Source organism: Sciurus carolinensis, chromosome 5 (assembly GCF_902686445.1).
Source record: "Sciurus carolinensis chromosome 5, mSciCar1.2, whole genome shotgun sequence".
Lineage (NCBI taxonomy): Eukaryota > Metazoa > Chordata > Mammalia > Rodentia > Sciuridae > Sciurus > Sciurus carolinensis.
The window spans coordinates 46797391-46811711 of NC_062217.1; the positions used below are offsets into that span (position 1 = coordinate 46797391).

A 14321-nucleotide genomic window follows, 5' to 3' on the forward strand; every position below is an offset into this window, starting at 1 on the left:
CCTGCAGCTCTATGTTAGTCTGATTCTCTCATTGCCTCCCCTTCTTGAATCCTGGGTTCTGGAGTGATGGGAGATGCAGTCATCCTGTAGTCCGCCATCTTGGATCTCCCCCTAGAATTTTAATAGGAATTGCATTAAATCTATATAGTGCTTTTGATAGTATGGCCATTTTGACAATATTAATTCTGCCTTTCTAAGAACACGGGAGATCTTTCTGTCTTCTAAGGTTTTCTTCAATTTCTTTCTTTAGTGTTCTGTAGCTTTCATTGTAGGGGTCTTCCACCTCTTTTGTTAGATTGATTCCTCCATTTTTTTTTTTTTTTTTTTTTGAGGCTATCGTGAATGGGATAGTTTTCCTAGTTTCTCTTTCATTTTATTCATCACTGATGTTTAGAAACGCAATTGATTTATGGTTGTTGATGTCATATCCTACTACTTTGCTGAATTCATATATGAGTTGTAGACTTTTTCTGATGGAGGTTTTTGGGTCTTCTAAATATAGAATCATGTCATTGGCCAATAGGCATAGTTTGAGTTTTTCTTTTCCTGTTCATATCCCTTTAATTTCTGTATTTGATATAGGGTCTTACTGAGTTGCCAAGGCTGGCCTTGAATTTGCTGACCCCCCCCCTCCCCCACTTCAGACTCCTGAGGTGCTGGGATTATAGGCATGTGCCACTGCACCCAGCCATAGATGTTTTTAAGTTCATTTTGTCTGAAATGCAATTCAGATCCAGTATCCCATTTTAATTTTCTGTCTGTTCTATTCAATATTGGAAATACTGTATTGAAGTCCCCTGCTATTATTTTATTGTTACCGGTTTCTACTTTAACTTGTATTTGTTTTATGTATGTAGGTTTTATAGTGATGGATGAATACATACTTATGAATGAATATCTTCTTGATGATTTGACCCCCTTATTCTTAAATAAAGACCTTGTATGTCTCTTGCTATAACTTTTTTATTTGAAATCTATTTGGTTAGATATAAGTGTAGTCGTCCCTCTTCTCCTTTGATTTTCATTTGCATAGAATTGTTTTTTGTATCCTTTTACATTTAGCCTATGTATGTTCTTTAAGCCAAAGTGGGTTTCTTGTAGGCAGCGTAGTTAGATCTTGTTTTTTAAATCCATTCATCTCCTCTAGGTCTTTGTGTGTGGATGTGGGAGGGTGATGAGTATTGAACCCAGATATACTACCACTGAGCTACATCACCAACCCTTTTTATTTTTGATTTTGAGACAGGGTCTTGCTAAGTTACCAAGTCTGGCCTTGAACTTGAGATCCTCCTGCCTCAGCCTCCCAAGTTGGTGGGATTACTGGTGTGCCACTGTGCCTAACCACTCTATATATTTTGATTGAAGAATTTCATCCATTTAATTTCAAGATTATTATTAATAGCATGGTGGTGTTTTCTGGTTGTTTTGTAAATTCTTTATTTTTTCCTCTTTTATCTGTCTTTGTGACTTGGTAATTTTCTCTTTTTAAAATTCTGTCTTTTCTTTGATAATCGAATTATAATGTGCCTTTAGTGTGAGTTGAATGTTTTTGTGGACCTTGAAGTTTTACCAATATGCATGTCCATGTCTTTCAAGACATGGGAAGTCATCAGTAGCTATTTTAATAAAAAAATCTTTCTGTCCTTATCTCTTCTTTGCTTTTGGAACTCCCATAATATGAATATTTGTTTTCTTAGTGGTTTCCCATAACTCCTGTGGGTGTTCTTCTCCTGTGGGTGATTTTTCTTTTTTCACCCCTCCGCCTGAGTTATTTCAAAGGCCTATCTTTAAATTTATAAATCTTTCTTGTGCTCAATCTAGTTTGTTGTTGAAGTTATTTATTATATTTTTCATTTCTATGAAAAATCAACCCCAAGGATTTGTTTCACTCATTTTTATGATGCCCATCTCTGTTGAATTTTTCATTCAGAACATAAATTGCCTTCCCAGTTTCATAGCTTTCACAGAGGAAGACTTTCACCTATAGGTGGGCCTGAAGGTGGTGGTTACAGTAGCTCTGGGTAGGTGCAATGATGTAGATTCTATGCAGCATCTTTAGTTTTGATCAACATCACTGAGGAGTGCAGGTGCAAGAGTTTGTTGCAGTGATGGTGACAACAGGTTATTAGGGTCCTCAGTTGTAAGAATTGTTTAGAAATCCTCCTGTGATGGTCTTCCCCACAGTGGGCAGTTTTAGCTGAGGCATCTCTCTCATGGTTGTCCAGTCTGACATGGTCCATAGATAGTGATAATGGCACTGGGGTCCAGGGTATCAGTGCTTAGCATGACTTTGGAGCCATGGTTTTGGGCTTAGGGTCTTGTGAAACTGTTATAGCTCTGTAACATTGAAACCTGAAGAATTGGTTCACTTTCTTCTTTTTCTCTCTTTTGAGATAGGGTTTTGCTAAGTTGCTTAAAACGTGCTGAATTTCTGAGGCTGACTTTTAAGTTTCGATCTTCCTGCCTCAGCCTCCTAAGCTGCTGGGATTATAATGTGTGCCACCACACCCAGCTTGGTTCATTTTTAAAGACATGGGTGGATACATTTCTCCTACAAAGTTGGGGTCTGTGCTCTGAGGCAGCACCTTGGGACCACAGGTCAAGGAAGTGGATGACTTTGATCTTGGGGGGAAGGGCACGCACCGGCATGGCTCTGGGAAAGAAGTGCTTTGGAGGCTTGGGCCCTGGAAAATAGGGTACATCTGCAATATGGAACCTAGAACTAACAGTGCATAGTGGCAGCTTGGGCCCTGGCAGATGAAGTACTGCAGTGGTGACTCTAGACCCCCAAACGATGGGAATGACAGCAGCCATTCTCTGTGTGGCCAGGTGCTGCAGCAGTAGCAATAGTAGCAAGAACCTAGGAGAGGCAAGGGCATAGCTGTGGCTTGGGCCCTGGTAAATGAGAACCAATGCAATGAAGACTCCCCTTTTGGATGCCTCAACAGGTTATATTCTGTGTGCTTATTCCAGTTCCTGGGAGATGGAACCCCTGTGGCTATTCAACCCAGAGGGCAGGGGGTACAGCTTATCCAAGGCTTAGATTCCTTAGTGCAAGGTACTTCTTCAGTTCAGCCCCAGAAAGCATAAATATACAGGTCAAAGGTAACTCTGATTCTGCAGGGCAGGGTGCTATGTCAACTATGGCCATAGGGGGTGCAACTCCCCTGATGTGTCAAATGGTTGGTATTTACCCCTCTCAAGGGAGAGGGCTCCTTATTGGCTTGTGTATCAAAATATGAAGTTGTTTTGGTAGTTCAAGGCTTTGCTTCTCTGGTGGAGAGAATTGTGCCTTTATAGATCAGTCCCTGAGGGGGTGGGATGTACCAGTTATTGGGATCGGGGAGGTGACATGGCACATGATAGCTTGTCTCCAGAGGGTAGAATATAGCAATTTCTAAGCTCAGGAATGGTGGGCTACGTAGAATTCATGCAGTGACATCAAAGTCTATGGTATAGAGGGATGCAATGGCTACTTGTCCCTGGAGTAAGGTATACTCTAGCAGTGGCTCTGATTTCATCATGTGGTAGTTAAATAGCAGCATGAGCCAGGGGTGTGCGTGGGTGTGGAATTGGGTATGGGCAGGGTACCATTGGTTTCTTCTCTGGGGTTGGCAGTGTGTAGACTCTTGGGAGCTCCCTCAGATGCTTTCCTCTAGTTACTTTGGTTGAAATGCAGTTGTTTATTTTCTGTTTTGTGATTTTTTTTTTTTTTTTTGTATTTGTTGTTGCAGGGGGAGATCACTGAGAACTTCTATTTAGTCAACTTCCTGATATCACTTGGCAGTGATCTCATTTCTTATTTAGAAGTGTGCTGTTTAGTTTCTAAATGTTTGGAGACTTTCCAAAGATCTTTCCATTATTAATTTCCCATTTAGTTTGGGGCAGAGAACATACTTTGTATGACTTGGATCCTTGTAATGTACTTAACATCTAAAAAACTAATAATATATGCCTTCCATATTAAAATATTCCATAAATACTGTTTTGTGACCATTTTCACAAAGCAATATATTGTGCAAATTTTTCTTTTGGCAAACATTTTCTAAAGCTCAACTTAAAGTAGCTTTTTTTTTTGGGAGAATTGTTTGTTTTGCTCAAAAATCAAAACAATGTAAAAATACATATTGAGAAATCATACTTCCACTCATATCCTTTCACAATTTTTTACAGTATTAGTTTCAAGGGTATTTATTTTGCATTTATCATGCAAACACAACAAATAAAAAACTCTTACCCAAAAAGTTTACAGTGTGATACTTAGTCATTGTATGTGGATATGCTATAATTTATTTAGTCTGTATTTGTCAGTTTTTCCAATTTTAGGAAAAACTAAGTACCTTCTCTGTGTTGAGTACTGTGCTGGCCAATGTTAGGATTTTCATTTGGCCATATCACATGAAAACTCATCACCTCATTTCATAGATGGTGACTTTATATGAACTAAAGTTTTATATATGTATCGTTTTCTGTTAACATCTTCAAGGACATTATTGTACTCATCCTTGTGGTCTTGATGATAAGCATATAGTAGATTTCAATAAATGTAACTGTGTAAATACTTGAGCTTTTTAGTTCAGTCAGCCCATGTTGTAAATAATGAGAGCTTTGTTTCTAAACACAGTGTATTGTGTCCCCTGCCCCCATTCCCCCCTTGATGTCCACTACATCCACTTATAAATGATAAATGACAGTTTAGTAGAAGAGCATGCAATTACAGTGAGATTAGTTGCGCTTCTTTTGAAATCATGCACTGTAATGTGGATAGAACGAATTCAGGGGAGTGTGATGGGTGTGGGTTAAGATATCTCTGAGTGATTTGTGGGGTGATTGTGGGGGATGACATGGCACCATGATAGCTTGTCCCCAAAGGGTAGATAGAGTGCAGCAGTAGACATGGGAAAGTGCTTTATTGATCAGGATGTGTAAGTACTGGTTCCTTTCTCTGTTATTTTTTCAGGGTGGGTTCTAGGCCCAGTGGCTAATTTTAGTGTAAACCCAAGAGCCCATTCGTATCCATCTAGTTTACACTGTGCAGTCTGCTATCCAGGACACACATCAGGGAAAAGGACTTTGCAGATGAAGATGGATCTTTTCATACCTGGATCTCATTGACTGAGGGACTGGACAAAGTACTTTAGCTATAATCCTCATAATAACCATACTTGACAAGTATTATTACCCTTCTTTTGAAAAATAAGGAAACTTAGAAGAGTCAAATTCTTGTCTAAGAACACTGATAAGTGACTGAAAGGACAGTGTCAAAAATCACAACTATAGTTTTGTTTTTTTCTTTCTATTATATTATCTCTTGGGATACTAAGAAAACATCACTAGTTCTGAAGAATTTATTATAAGAGAATTTGAACTATGTTTAATTTTCTGGAATTTCAATGTTTACATTTATGACAAATTATAGTCTGCAAAATAAGAAAATTATAATTCAGAATACTCTAGTAAAATTATTTTAAAGCCCTTGAATATGACTGGTCAAATATAGCAGATAATTTTTGAAACAAATATTGACTAGGAATTGAATCAAGAATTAGCCCAACACAAACCAGATATTTTATTTCTACATAGACAAGGAAATCATAGAATATGGTACTACTTTGACATTAGCTTATATTAGTAGACTCCTGGAAGGTAGCATCTTGTGCTTGAAAACAAAGTTGGGGATTTCTCTCATGTGCTGGGCCATGTTTATATTAGGTTATGCATGGCAGCTTGGCAGTTTATTTTGCAGATGTTCATAATGTACAGTCTTAAATCTTGTTTCTATTTCTGGCATGCTTTTAAGTATGACTCATGTTTTCTTGAGGCTATCCTAAAAATACAGCTAGTTTCAATCATTAATGTAAATACACCACAGGCATCACATAGCACTATATTATTTCTTTTAGTATTTTAATGTAATTTAATATGGAATTTTGTTTTACAAAATACACTATACTAAAATAGGAATAAGGAAAGTAGGATTTTATGGAGAAGTGAGTCCTCTGATAACATAGTGTACATAACAGAATGACTGACATTTTAATAGAAAGAATAAAATATATTATTGATTTAATAAAAAATAAGAGAAATAGAACTAATGGACAGAACAGTGAGTCCACTAGAAGTTTTGATGTATCCCTGTGGTGTCTACATTTGTAGGGAAAGTCTTGAACCTGAAGGTAGATGACTGTCAAAGAAACTTTTGGAAGGGACTGGAGGACATAATGAGTAGAATGCAAGCTTTAGACTGGAACAACTTGGGTCTAATATTGGTTTATGGACTTATGAATTGAACAAATGATATTGCCTTTTCAACGTGATTTTCTTATTATAAGAAATAATGAGTATTTAACAAACAGCACTTACTGGACCCTGTTCTAGCTCTGTAAGTACAATTTTTTATGTTCATTATACAGATGGGGAAACTAAACACAGAGTTTAAATAACTTGACTAAGGTTACACAGCTAGTAAATAATAGAGTTAGGATTTGAATCCAGACAATGTGGCTCCGGTCTGTGTCCTTACACAGGTGTAGTCTGTTGACTCACAGGGTTCTTGTGAGATCTAAATGAGATACAGTATAGAAAATCATTTGTATTTTTATCTAGTACAAGATAGAATGCAATAAGTTATGGCTATTAGTGTTATTTTGGGGGAGAAGATGAAAGTAGGGAAAAATGGTCATTGTAAGATATACCATAGATTATAAGGTCCACCATAAGATTCAGAAGCTACTTAAAATTGACAGTGATGATGAAAGCCGTAGCTATCCTGACATTTCCTCCATGCTGTATATACTTGCTTTCCTAACCGTTTCATCTTGCAACAGGTAGGGGAAACTGAAAGAAACTCTTTCTGTGGGCTTAATTGTGAATAATTACAACTCCTTAATAATGTGCAGGCAACAGAGGCACATTGAGGAAAAAAAAATGTCTGTAGAGCATTTCTCATTTAGGATGCTTTGACCTTTTGGCAGTGTGGGACAATCTTGGACAGTTCATTTAGCATCACTAAATATCAGTGGTAGACCAAATTATCCTTCATTGCCTAAAGCTTTGCAGTAATTAAAATTATCCCCAGACACTTCCAAATGCCTTCTGTAGGTATAGGGCTATAACAGTACTACCATTGATTGAGAACCACTTTTGAATGTTAAGAATAAGGGAAGTGGTTGCTGAAATTTTTCAGATATTTCTTAAGCCAGTGGTACTCAACACACATGAAGTGGAAGGCACTCTCATGAGTATTCACTGGTTTATACAAAATTCCTAGGGTTCTAGCTTTAAATAACTCTATGCCTTTCTACATTTGATTGAGAACTGCTGCCTGGGTTTAAAAAATCTTGAAAATGAATATAGTTCCAAGATCAAGACATTTAAATGGACTGGAACTATCTAGAACTAAAATAAGACACTGTAATTATGAATAGTTACCAATAGTTATAAATAATAAAAGGTGGGAGGAAGCTGAAGAGACCAACTTGGCTTTACCTTTTAGAACTTGGCAAACTTTAGATTTTCAGTAGTAAAGTCCAGATAATGGAATATCAGGCACATTGCCAAAGTTGATCACAAGGGAGTAACATAAAACTGTGAGAGTAGGGTAAGAAAGCCTATGGCCAGAATAAACTGAGGTTTGTAAAAGTAGAAAAAAAATACTATAAATGTTTAAGTTTTTAACTCTATAATTGTATTAGAGTAAGAAGAGTTGGTAGTCCTGCAGCATGGGGAACACTGTGTCATATTTCTGATGAAGAATTTAGGGTTTCTTAATTCTTATTTATTTTACCCTTAAATAGCAGGGAGACTGACTTGTCTTGAAATAAGAGTAGATTGTTTATCACAAAGATGGAGAGGAAAAAAAATAGTTTCAAGGACATCTGTTAGTTATATATGAAGTTAACTCTCCAGACGCAGGTGAATTGAATCCTAGTACCATGAAACTACTTGAAAGAGTTCTCAAAAGTATAAATATCAGAGCAGTGTTTTTCATTCAGTTTTTCATTATGGCTCTTCTAAGGACATTCTTCTCCATTCCAATTTTCTTTCTCAATCCCATGAAATTTTAATACCACAGAGATGTTGTATACCCATTTATGTAATATCCTTTTAGAGGACCACAAGACATTGTAATATCTAAGAATTTTTCTCAAATCCTCTTCCAGTACTAATTTTCCCCTTGAAGTAAAGTGTCTTATAGGATTGGTAAGACAGAAGAGAAGTCAAGCACCTCCACTTGGTTGATTTTCAGACATAGAGGAGTTTTGTTCTGGTGAAATTACAAGATGCTTTGGTTTTACTCCAGTGATGTAATAAACCAACCAATTTGCTCAAAACCTTTTCCTTGATTTTCCTACCAAGGTGAAAAAAACCAGAAAATTACCCTTTTCATTGATTGGATATAGTTTTCTTTGGGAGTGGGAGGCTAGTAATGTTGTGCTGTCAGAGGTAAAAACAAAACAAAACAAAATAAAACTACTTTCAGTTCCAGGCAAGTTTTCTTAGTTGGATGTTTAAATTCTTTCAGGACTTCATTGGATGATTAAATGAAGTTAAAAAATCAAGGGATATTCAATATATGCAAAAAAACTTTATATATGTGTCTCTTTCTGTATGTATATATAAAGTGCAGAAAAATAAAGCAAACACTGTAACCCATATCCAATTTAAGAACGAGAATACTACTAATACCATTGTAACATTCCATGAGAATCTCTGTGATTCCAGGCCCACCTCACACCCCTGGGCATCAAGTTTCCTGAATCTGTCATTCCCTTGCTTTTTTGAGCATTGTTTTTTCACATTTTATTTTAAAAGAATTCATTTTCTAGTTTATTCAACTTTATCAAAATAGTATAAGTGATTTATTTTGTGGTATTTTTTCACTCAATATAATGTGATATTTTGTATATTAAAAATGTATGGTGTGGGCTGGGGAGATAGCTCAGCTGGTAGAGTGCTTGCCTCGCAAGCACAAGGCCCTGAGTTCGATCCCCAGTACCGCAAAAAAAAAAAAAAAAAAAAAAAAAAAGTATGGTATTTTTAAGGTTTCAGCATATTGTTGGAATCATCCCTTATCTGAAATCTGAAGTATTTTGGAGTTCACATTTTAAAAGAAAATTTTGGAATATTTTGATGCATCTTAGAGATGGGACCACCTCTAAACATGAAATTTATTTATATTGCATATATACCTTATACACATAGTCCAAAGATAATTTCAAACAATATAGTACATCTCCATTTTGACTACAACCTGTCACATGAGATCACGTGTGAAATTTTTCACTTGTGACGTTATCTAGGCACTCAAAAAGTTTCAGGTTTTGGGGCATTTCAGCTTTCAGATTTTTTCAAACTAGGTGATAATTTATTCTGTTTTTTGTTGTTTTGTAAGTTTTCCATTGTGTGCATTTTCTCCATTTTCCTTTCTCCAGTTTTTTTTATTTTATTTTGAACAATGTTGCTCAGCGTATTCTATACGCCTCTTAGTGTACAGGATTTTCCTTGTATACCTAGAGATGGACTTGTTGGGTCATTGGGTGGTTCACACATGAACAAATATAATTTAACTGTATTAATTTAAACATCTTAGAAAACGTTGAGGAAGAAGATAAGCAATTGGACCTTATTTAGTAGCAGACTTTGAAGGGCATTGTATGGAGTAGTCTTCTGTTCCCAAAAGAATTGGTATAGAAGAATAGATTTAAATTATAAATTCTAAAGTGATTTTGAATCTACATCAAACTTTCTAGATGTGGAGTTTGGGAGATCTTAAAACCTTTGCCAACTTAAGTTATACTGCACTTGTCTCCAAATTTTCAAGTCTCTGTTAATCATTAATTGAGGTAATTGTTTGTATCTCTCTTTTGGAACAAAAGGGTTAGGCTATGGAATTGTGGTAAAATAATGATACCAGTTCCTCAAATTATCCTTGAAAATTACTTTCATTTCTTTAGGGAAACTTACAGTTGTTTATTCAAATGTTCTTACATGTTTTCACATGTAGGGTGTGTAACTCTTTGTGATACAAAAAACTTTGTTCTGTTTTAGCATTAATAATAATAGTTTTATTGTGAAAGAGTAAAAATTCACCAGGTTTCTCTAGATAGTCTCAGTCTCTCTCTGTTTCAGTCTCTGTCTCATATAAATGCACATATATATATACACATATATTTAAAAATGTACATTCTGCATTGCTTAGAGATTTGTAGTCTAAATAATAGTCCAATTTGTATTTCATTTTCTCTTTTTTCCTACTTAAAGTTTCAGTCTCTCCAACTCAATCTGTAGTTCAGCATCTAAGATGGATAATGCAGAAGGATCTTTTGGGGCAAGATGTCTTTCTAATAGGACCGCCTGGACCTCTTCGACGCTCTATTGCCATGCAATACTTGGTGAGCAATCAATTCTTGTCAATTCCTAAAGGTCTTAATTTTAATAATTAATAAATTAATAAAGATTAAGATTTAATAAAGATTAAGATTTTAAAAATATCAGAATTAATTACTTCTTGAAATAAATACTAATATCAAAGGGTAACACATTTATAAAGGGCTTGGCAAAAGTTATTTGGGAAGGAAATGCACAATTACCTTGTATGGCTTTAGCAGATTTTGCTGTAACTAGAAAGTCCTCTAAGTAGAAAAGAAGTATAAACCCAGTCATAAGTAGTGGATAGAGCCAGCAACTCATAAATTGTGAAAACAAACAAGCAAACAAAAAACCTTAGTTTTATACTACCCAGTGAACTTTGCTTATCTCAGGTTCACAGTTTAAAATGCCAGTTTCCTTGACTTGATGAAATCATAGTCTTTGGAGGGAGCCTAACAGTTTGTAAAGCATTTCTTATGTAAAGTATTTCTTTTCTGTTTTTTTTTCTTTAAATAGACAAGAAAACAAATTTTCAGAACTTCACTAGTGCACTCTTTCTTTATCCAACTGGTAAACAGTGGAGCTGGACTTTAAATCTCATATTGTTTCCCCTTCCCTGACATGTTATCCTCTTATATGCTAGAGGTTCTTTGATAATCTTAGTAGAATTGCAATGTTTAAATCTCAACCCAAGTAAAGTTTTAAAAGACTCTTGTACTGATTTATCAATGTTAGTAGGCATTGCTGTACTGAATCAAGGAAGAAGTTGTGCTCTAAAGATAGTTTTTAGGATGACTGGAAAAACTTTGTTTAAAGCTTCCTTGTGTTATTTGGTATTAAACAGTTGGTTTCTATGCTATTGAAATCTACAACATATACTAAATTTTATTTCAGTGGTGAATTTACTTTGGCACATCAAAAAGCATGTGAGGAAGGGATGATAAAAATACATTGGACAAGCTGGGCAACAGTGTTGCATACCTGTAATCCCAGCTGTTTGGGAGGATTGCATGTTTGAGGTAGGCAAATTAAAGAGACCTTGTCTCAAAGTATAAAAAAGACTTGAGGTGTAGCTCAGTGGTAAAGGACTTCTGGGTTCAATCCCCAAACAGAGGACAAGTCAGAACCTAACTTCCACTACCTATACCTTTTGTGTCTTATCTGTAGATCCAGTGTGTGAGGAGTAACATGCCATTATAGCTTTATCATCTCTTTCTCTTTTTTTAATAATGTTACTGTGTTTTTTTATACCTTTATTTTATTTTATTTTTTTTATGTGTGCTAAGGACTAAACTCAGTGCTTCACATATGCTAGGAAAGTGCTGTATCACTGAGCTACAACCGCAGCTCCCATCATCTTTTTATTAACACACATGGCAAAATTGTTTGGTCTAAGAATAGGGGATCAGCTACTAGGAATCCCAGGTCTAGAACCTCTTTAATTTTTAGATGTACACTCTCTCCCTTGCTTTTTTCAAATACTATCTCATTGAGATTTTGGTTCTGGTGAGGCTTTGAAGCTTGTTGGGATTGTGGAATGAGAGGGACTAGGAGATTCTAGGGGGTTTGTTGAATCAAAAATGCAACGTAAGTCTGTAAGTGTAAAACCTGTAAGTTTAAAAGCAACCACAACCAATCCTTAAATTGTGAAATAGAGTTGAGGCAGCCATGTGATATGGAAATACACATTTGAATATTCAATACTAGCTTACACCACTTTGCAAACTCTGCAGTGAGTACTATTTTCAGTAGGTATAAGAGCCTTTATTTTGTCATGCCCAGAGAAGATAATGTCTTCAGAGGCAGAAATCTGGGGACAAGCCTAAAGAACCAAAGAGAAATAAGTTGATAGTTGTTTTTATGTGATATTTAACTCATACAAGTTTTATAGACTTAAAAACAAACAAAAAACAAAACAAAAAAACCCCAAACAGAAAGTCAGCAGATCACTGCTACCTCTTTTGGTACTGTTTGTAGGCTTGCTTGGTCTACTGTCATGAAGCAGCACCTGAAGAGACTCTAGTGCTTGTGGGGAAGTTGTTAAGACTGAGGATAATGATAACATTGTCCTCAGTGTGGCAGTTCAAGGTTTAACTGTGGTGCAATTTAACAATCAGAGGCATACATAGCCTTGTCAACCATTGTGAATGACAGGGTTTTCAGTGAGGGAGATCACATTCAGCCAATGAAAGAAGCAGATATGAAGGTAGTAGTGATGTGTTCCAGAAGCAGGAAGGAGGTTATCTGCTAAAAAGAGAAACTGCTACTTTCCTCCAAAATTGGCTCTCACAGACAATTCATTTGTATTTAGGAAAACATTGTTTGGTATGATCACATCTTCTTCACTGTGCTGCATGTATCCTCTATTTAAAAATGTTTTCTCTTTTCCATACATACGTAAAGTTATAGCAACACAGGAACAAGCACACTTTAAAAAATGGAATGAAAATAATGAAGTATTTTTTATTAATGTAACATTGAGACAGGGTGGGGAGAAAAAGTTCTCTTCTGTGGTAGTAACCCTTTTTGCCATCAGTGGCTTGCTCATTCAACTTTTTCCTCTATTTTCTGGTAAATTTAATTTGTTTTCCCTGTTCGTAAAGACTTAGAGAATGTCATTGTTCTTAATTCAACATTGATAACAAGGATAATGCTAGGCTTTTTTTTTTTTTAAATCTTGGTGTTTGTTGCTTATCAGACAAAATGACTTTGAATGGATAAATTATTTTCAAGGAAATGTATTCTGGATGGTTTACCCTTCAATTCATGTGATCTTTTTTGTGATTTTTTTTTTCTCTTTTTGCCCCTCCTCTTTTTCCTCCTTCTTTTTTCATTTCCTTCAGCTGTGCATATGTGTCTCTTCTCTGTTGACCTGATTTGACATTTACCTCACTTTTACACTTGATAAAGTACCTAACTTATTATGTATATTTGGCAAACATTGGTCAATGGAATGAAATAATTCAAATCGCTTTTAAAATTAGACAAACATTACTTGTTAATGTAATAAATGTAATACTTAATTACTTGATAGCAGTAATTGTTATTGTTTGTGGGAAAACCAAGTAGGAATATTGCCAAATTATTATTCATGATATTTGAAAAGAATGCTATGGAAGAAATTAAAGTTTCCAAGATTTAATTTTGATCAATTATTGGTCTAGTAGTAGGACTGAGTGTAGTAGAAATGCAGCACTAAGAAGATACATGCATTTTGATTAGAATTCAATTTATTATATTTTTCTCAAAGCTGAGACTTAAAAGATTTTCATCCAGAATTTCATTTAAATATTCTTCTCTAGGTCATTGTCATTGTGAAATAAGTTGCTCCAAATCATTTTCTGGTAGTTTGATTTCAGTCGTGGAATAACTTACTTCTCTATTCTACAGGAACTGACCAAACGGGAGGTTGAATACATTGCCTTGTCAAGGGACACCACTGAAACTGATCTCAAACAGCGAAGAGAGATCCGTGCAGGCACGGCTTTTTACATTGATCAGGCAAGTTCTTATCCTATTCTAGCCTATGATTGGTTACTCCAAGACTATATGAAATTGATTTTTAAAGTAGAAAGAGAGTGGCTTATATAACAGTTAAAGATAGATATACTGTGCTTTCTCTAGACAGATTTAATTTAGATTTTTGGTTTTCCCATTCTTGGAAATGTCTCATTGATTTAGTACTAAATGGGAAACACTGGATGAAATTAATTGTTTCAAATTGTCAACTAATGATCAACATGCCCATTTCTTCATTTATCTTTTTGTCTTTTACCCTTTGGTACTGGGAATTGAATATAGAGGTACTCAACCACTCAAGCCAAATCCCCAACCCTTTTTTATTTTTTATTTTGAGACAGGGTCTCACTAAGTTTCTTAGGACCTTGCTAAGTTGCTGAGGCTGGCTTTGAATTTGGGATCCTCCTTTCTTACCCATTGGACCACTGGGA

General features: G+C 35.5%; 1 protein-coding gene across 2 annotated transcripts in view; it reads left to right on the forward strand.

Moving 5' to 3' along the window:
* Positions 1-14321, forward strand: part of Vwa8 (von Willebrand factor A domain containing 8) — a 461451-nt gene that overhangs the window by 48208 nt on the left and 398922 nt on the right. For both annotated transcript variants that reach the window (XR_007108713.1, XM_047552395.1), the window contains exons 3-4: positions 10264-10394; positions 13762-13872. Coding sequence is in view for 1 of the 2 variants with exons in the window: in XM_047552395.1 (XP_047408351.1) it covers positions 10264-10394; positions 13762-13872 (242 nt within the window). In the remaining variant the exon portion in view is untranslated. The remainder of the gene's footprint in view (positions 1-10263; positions 10395-13761; positions 13873-14321) is intronic.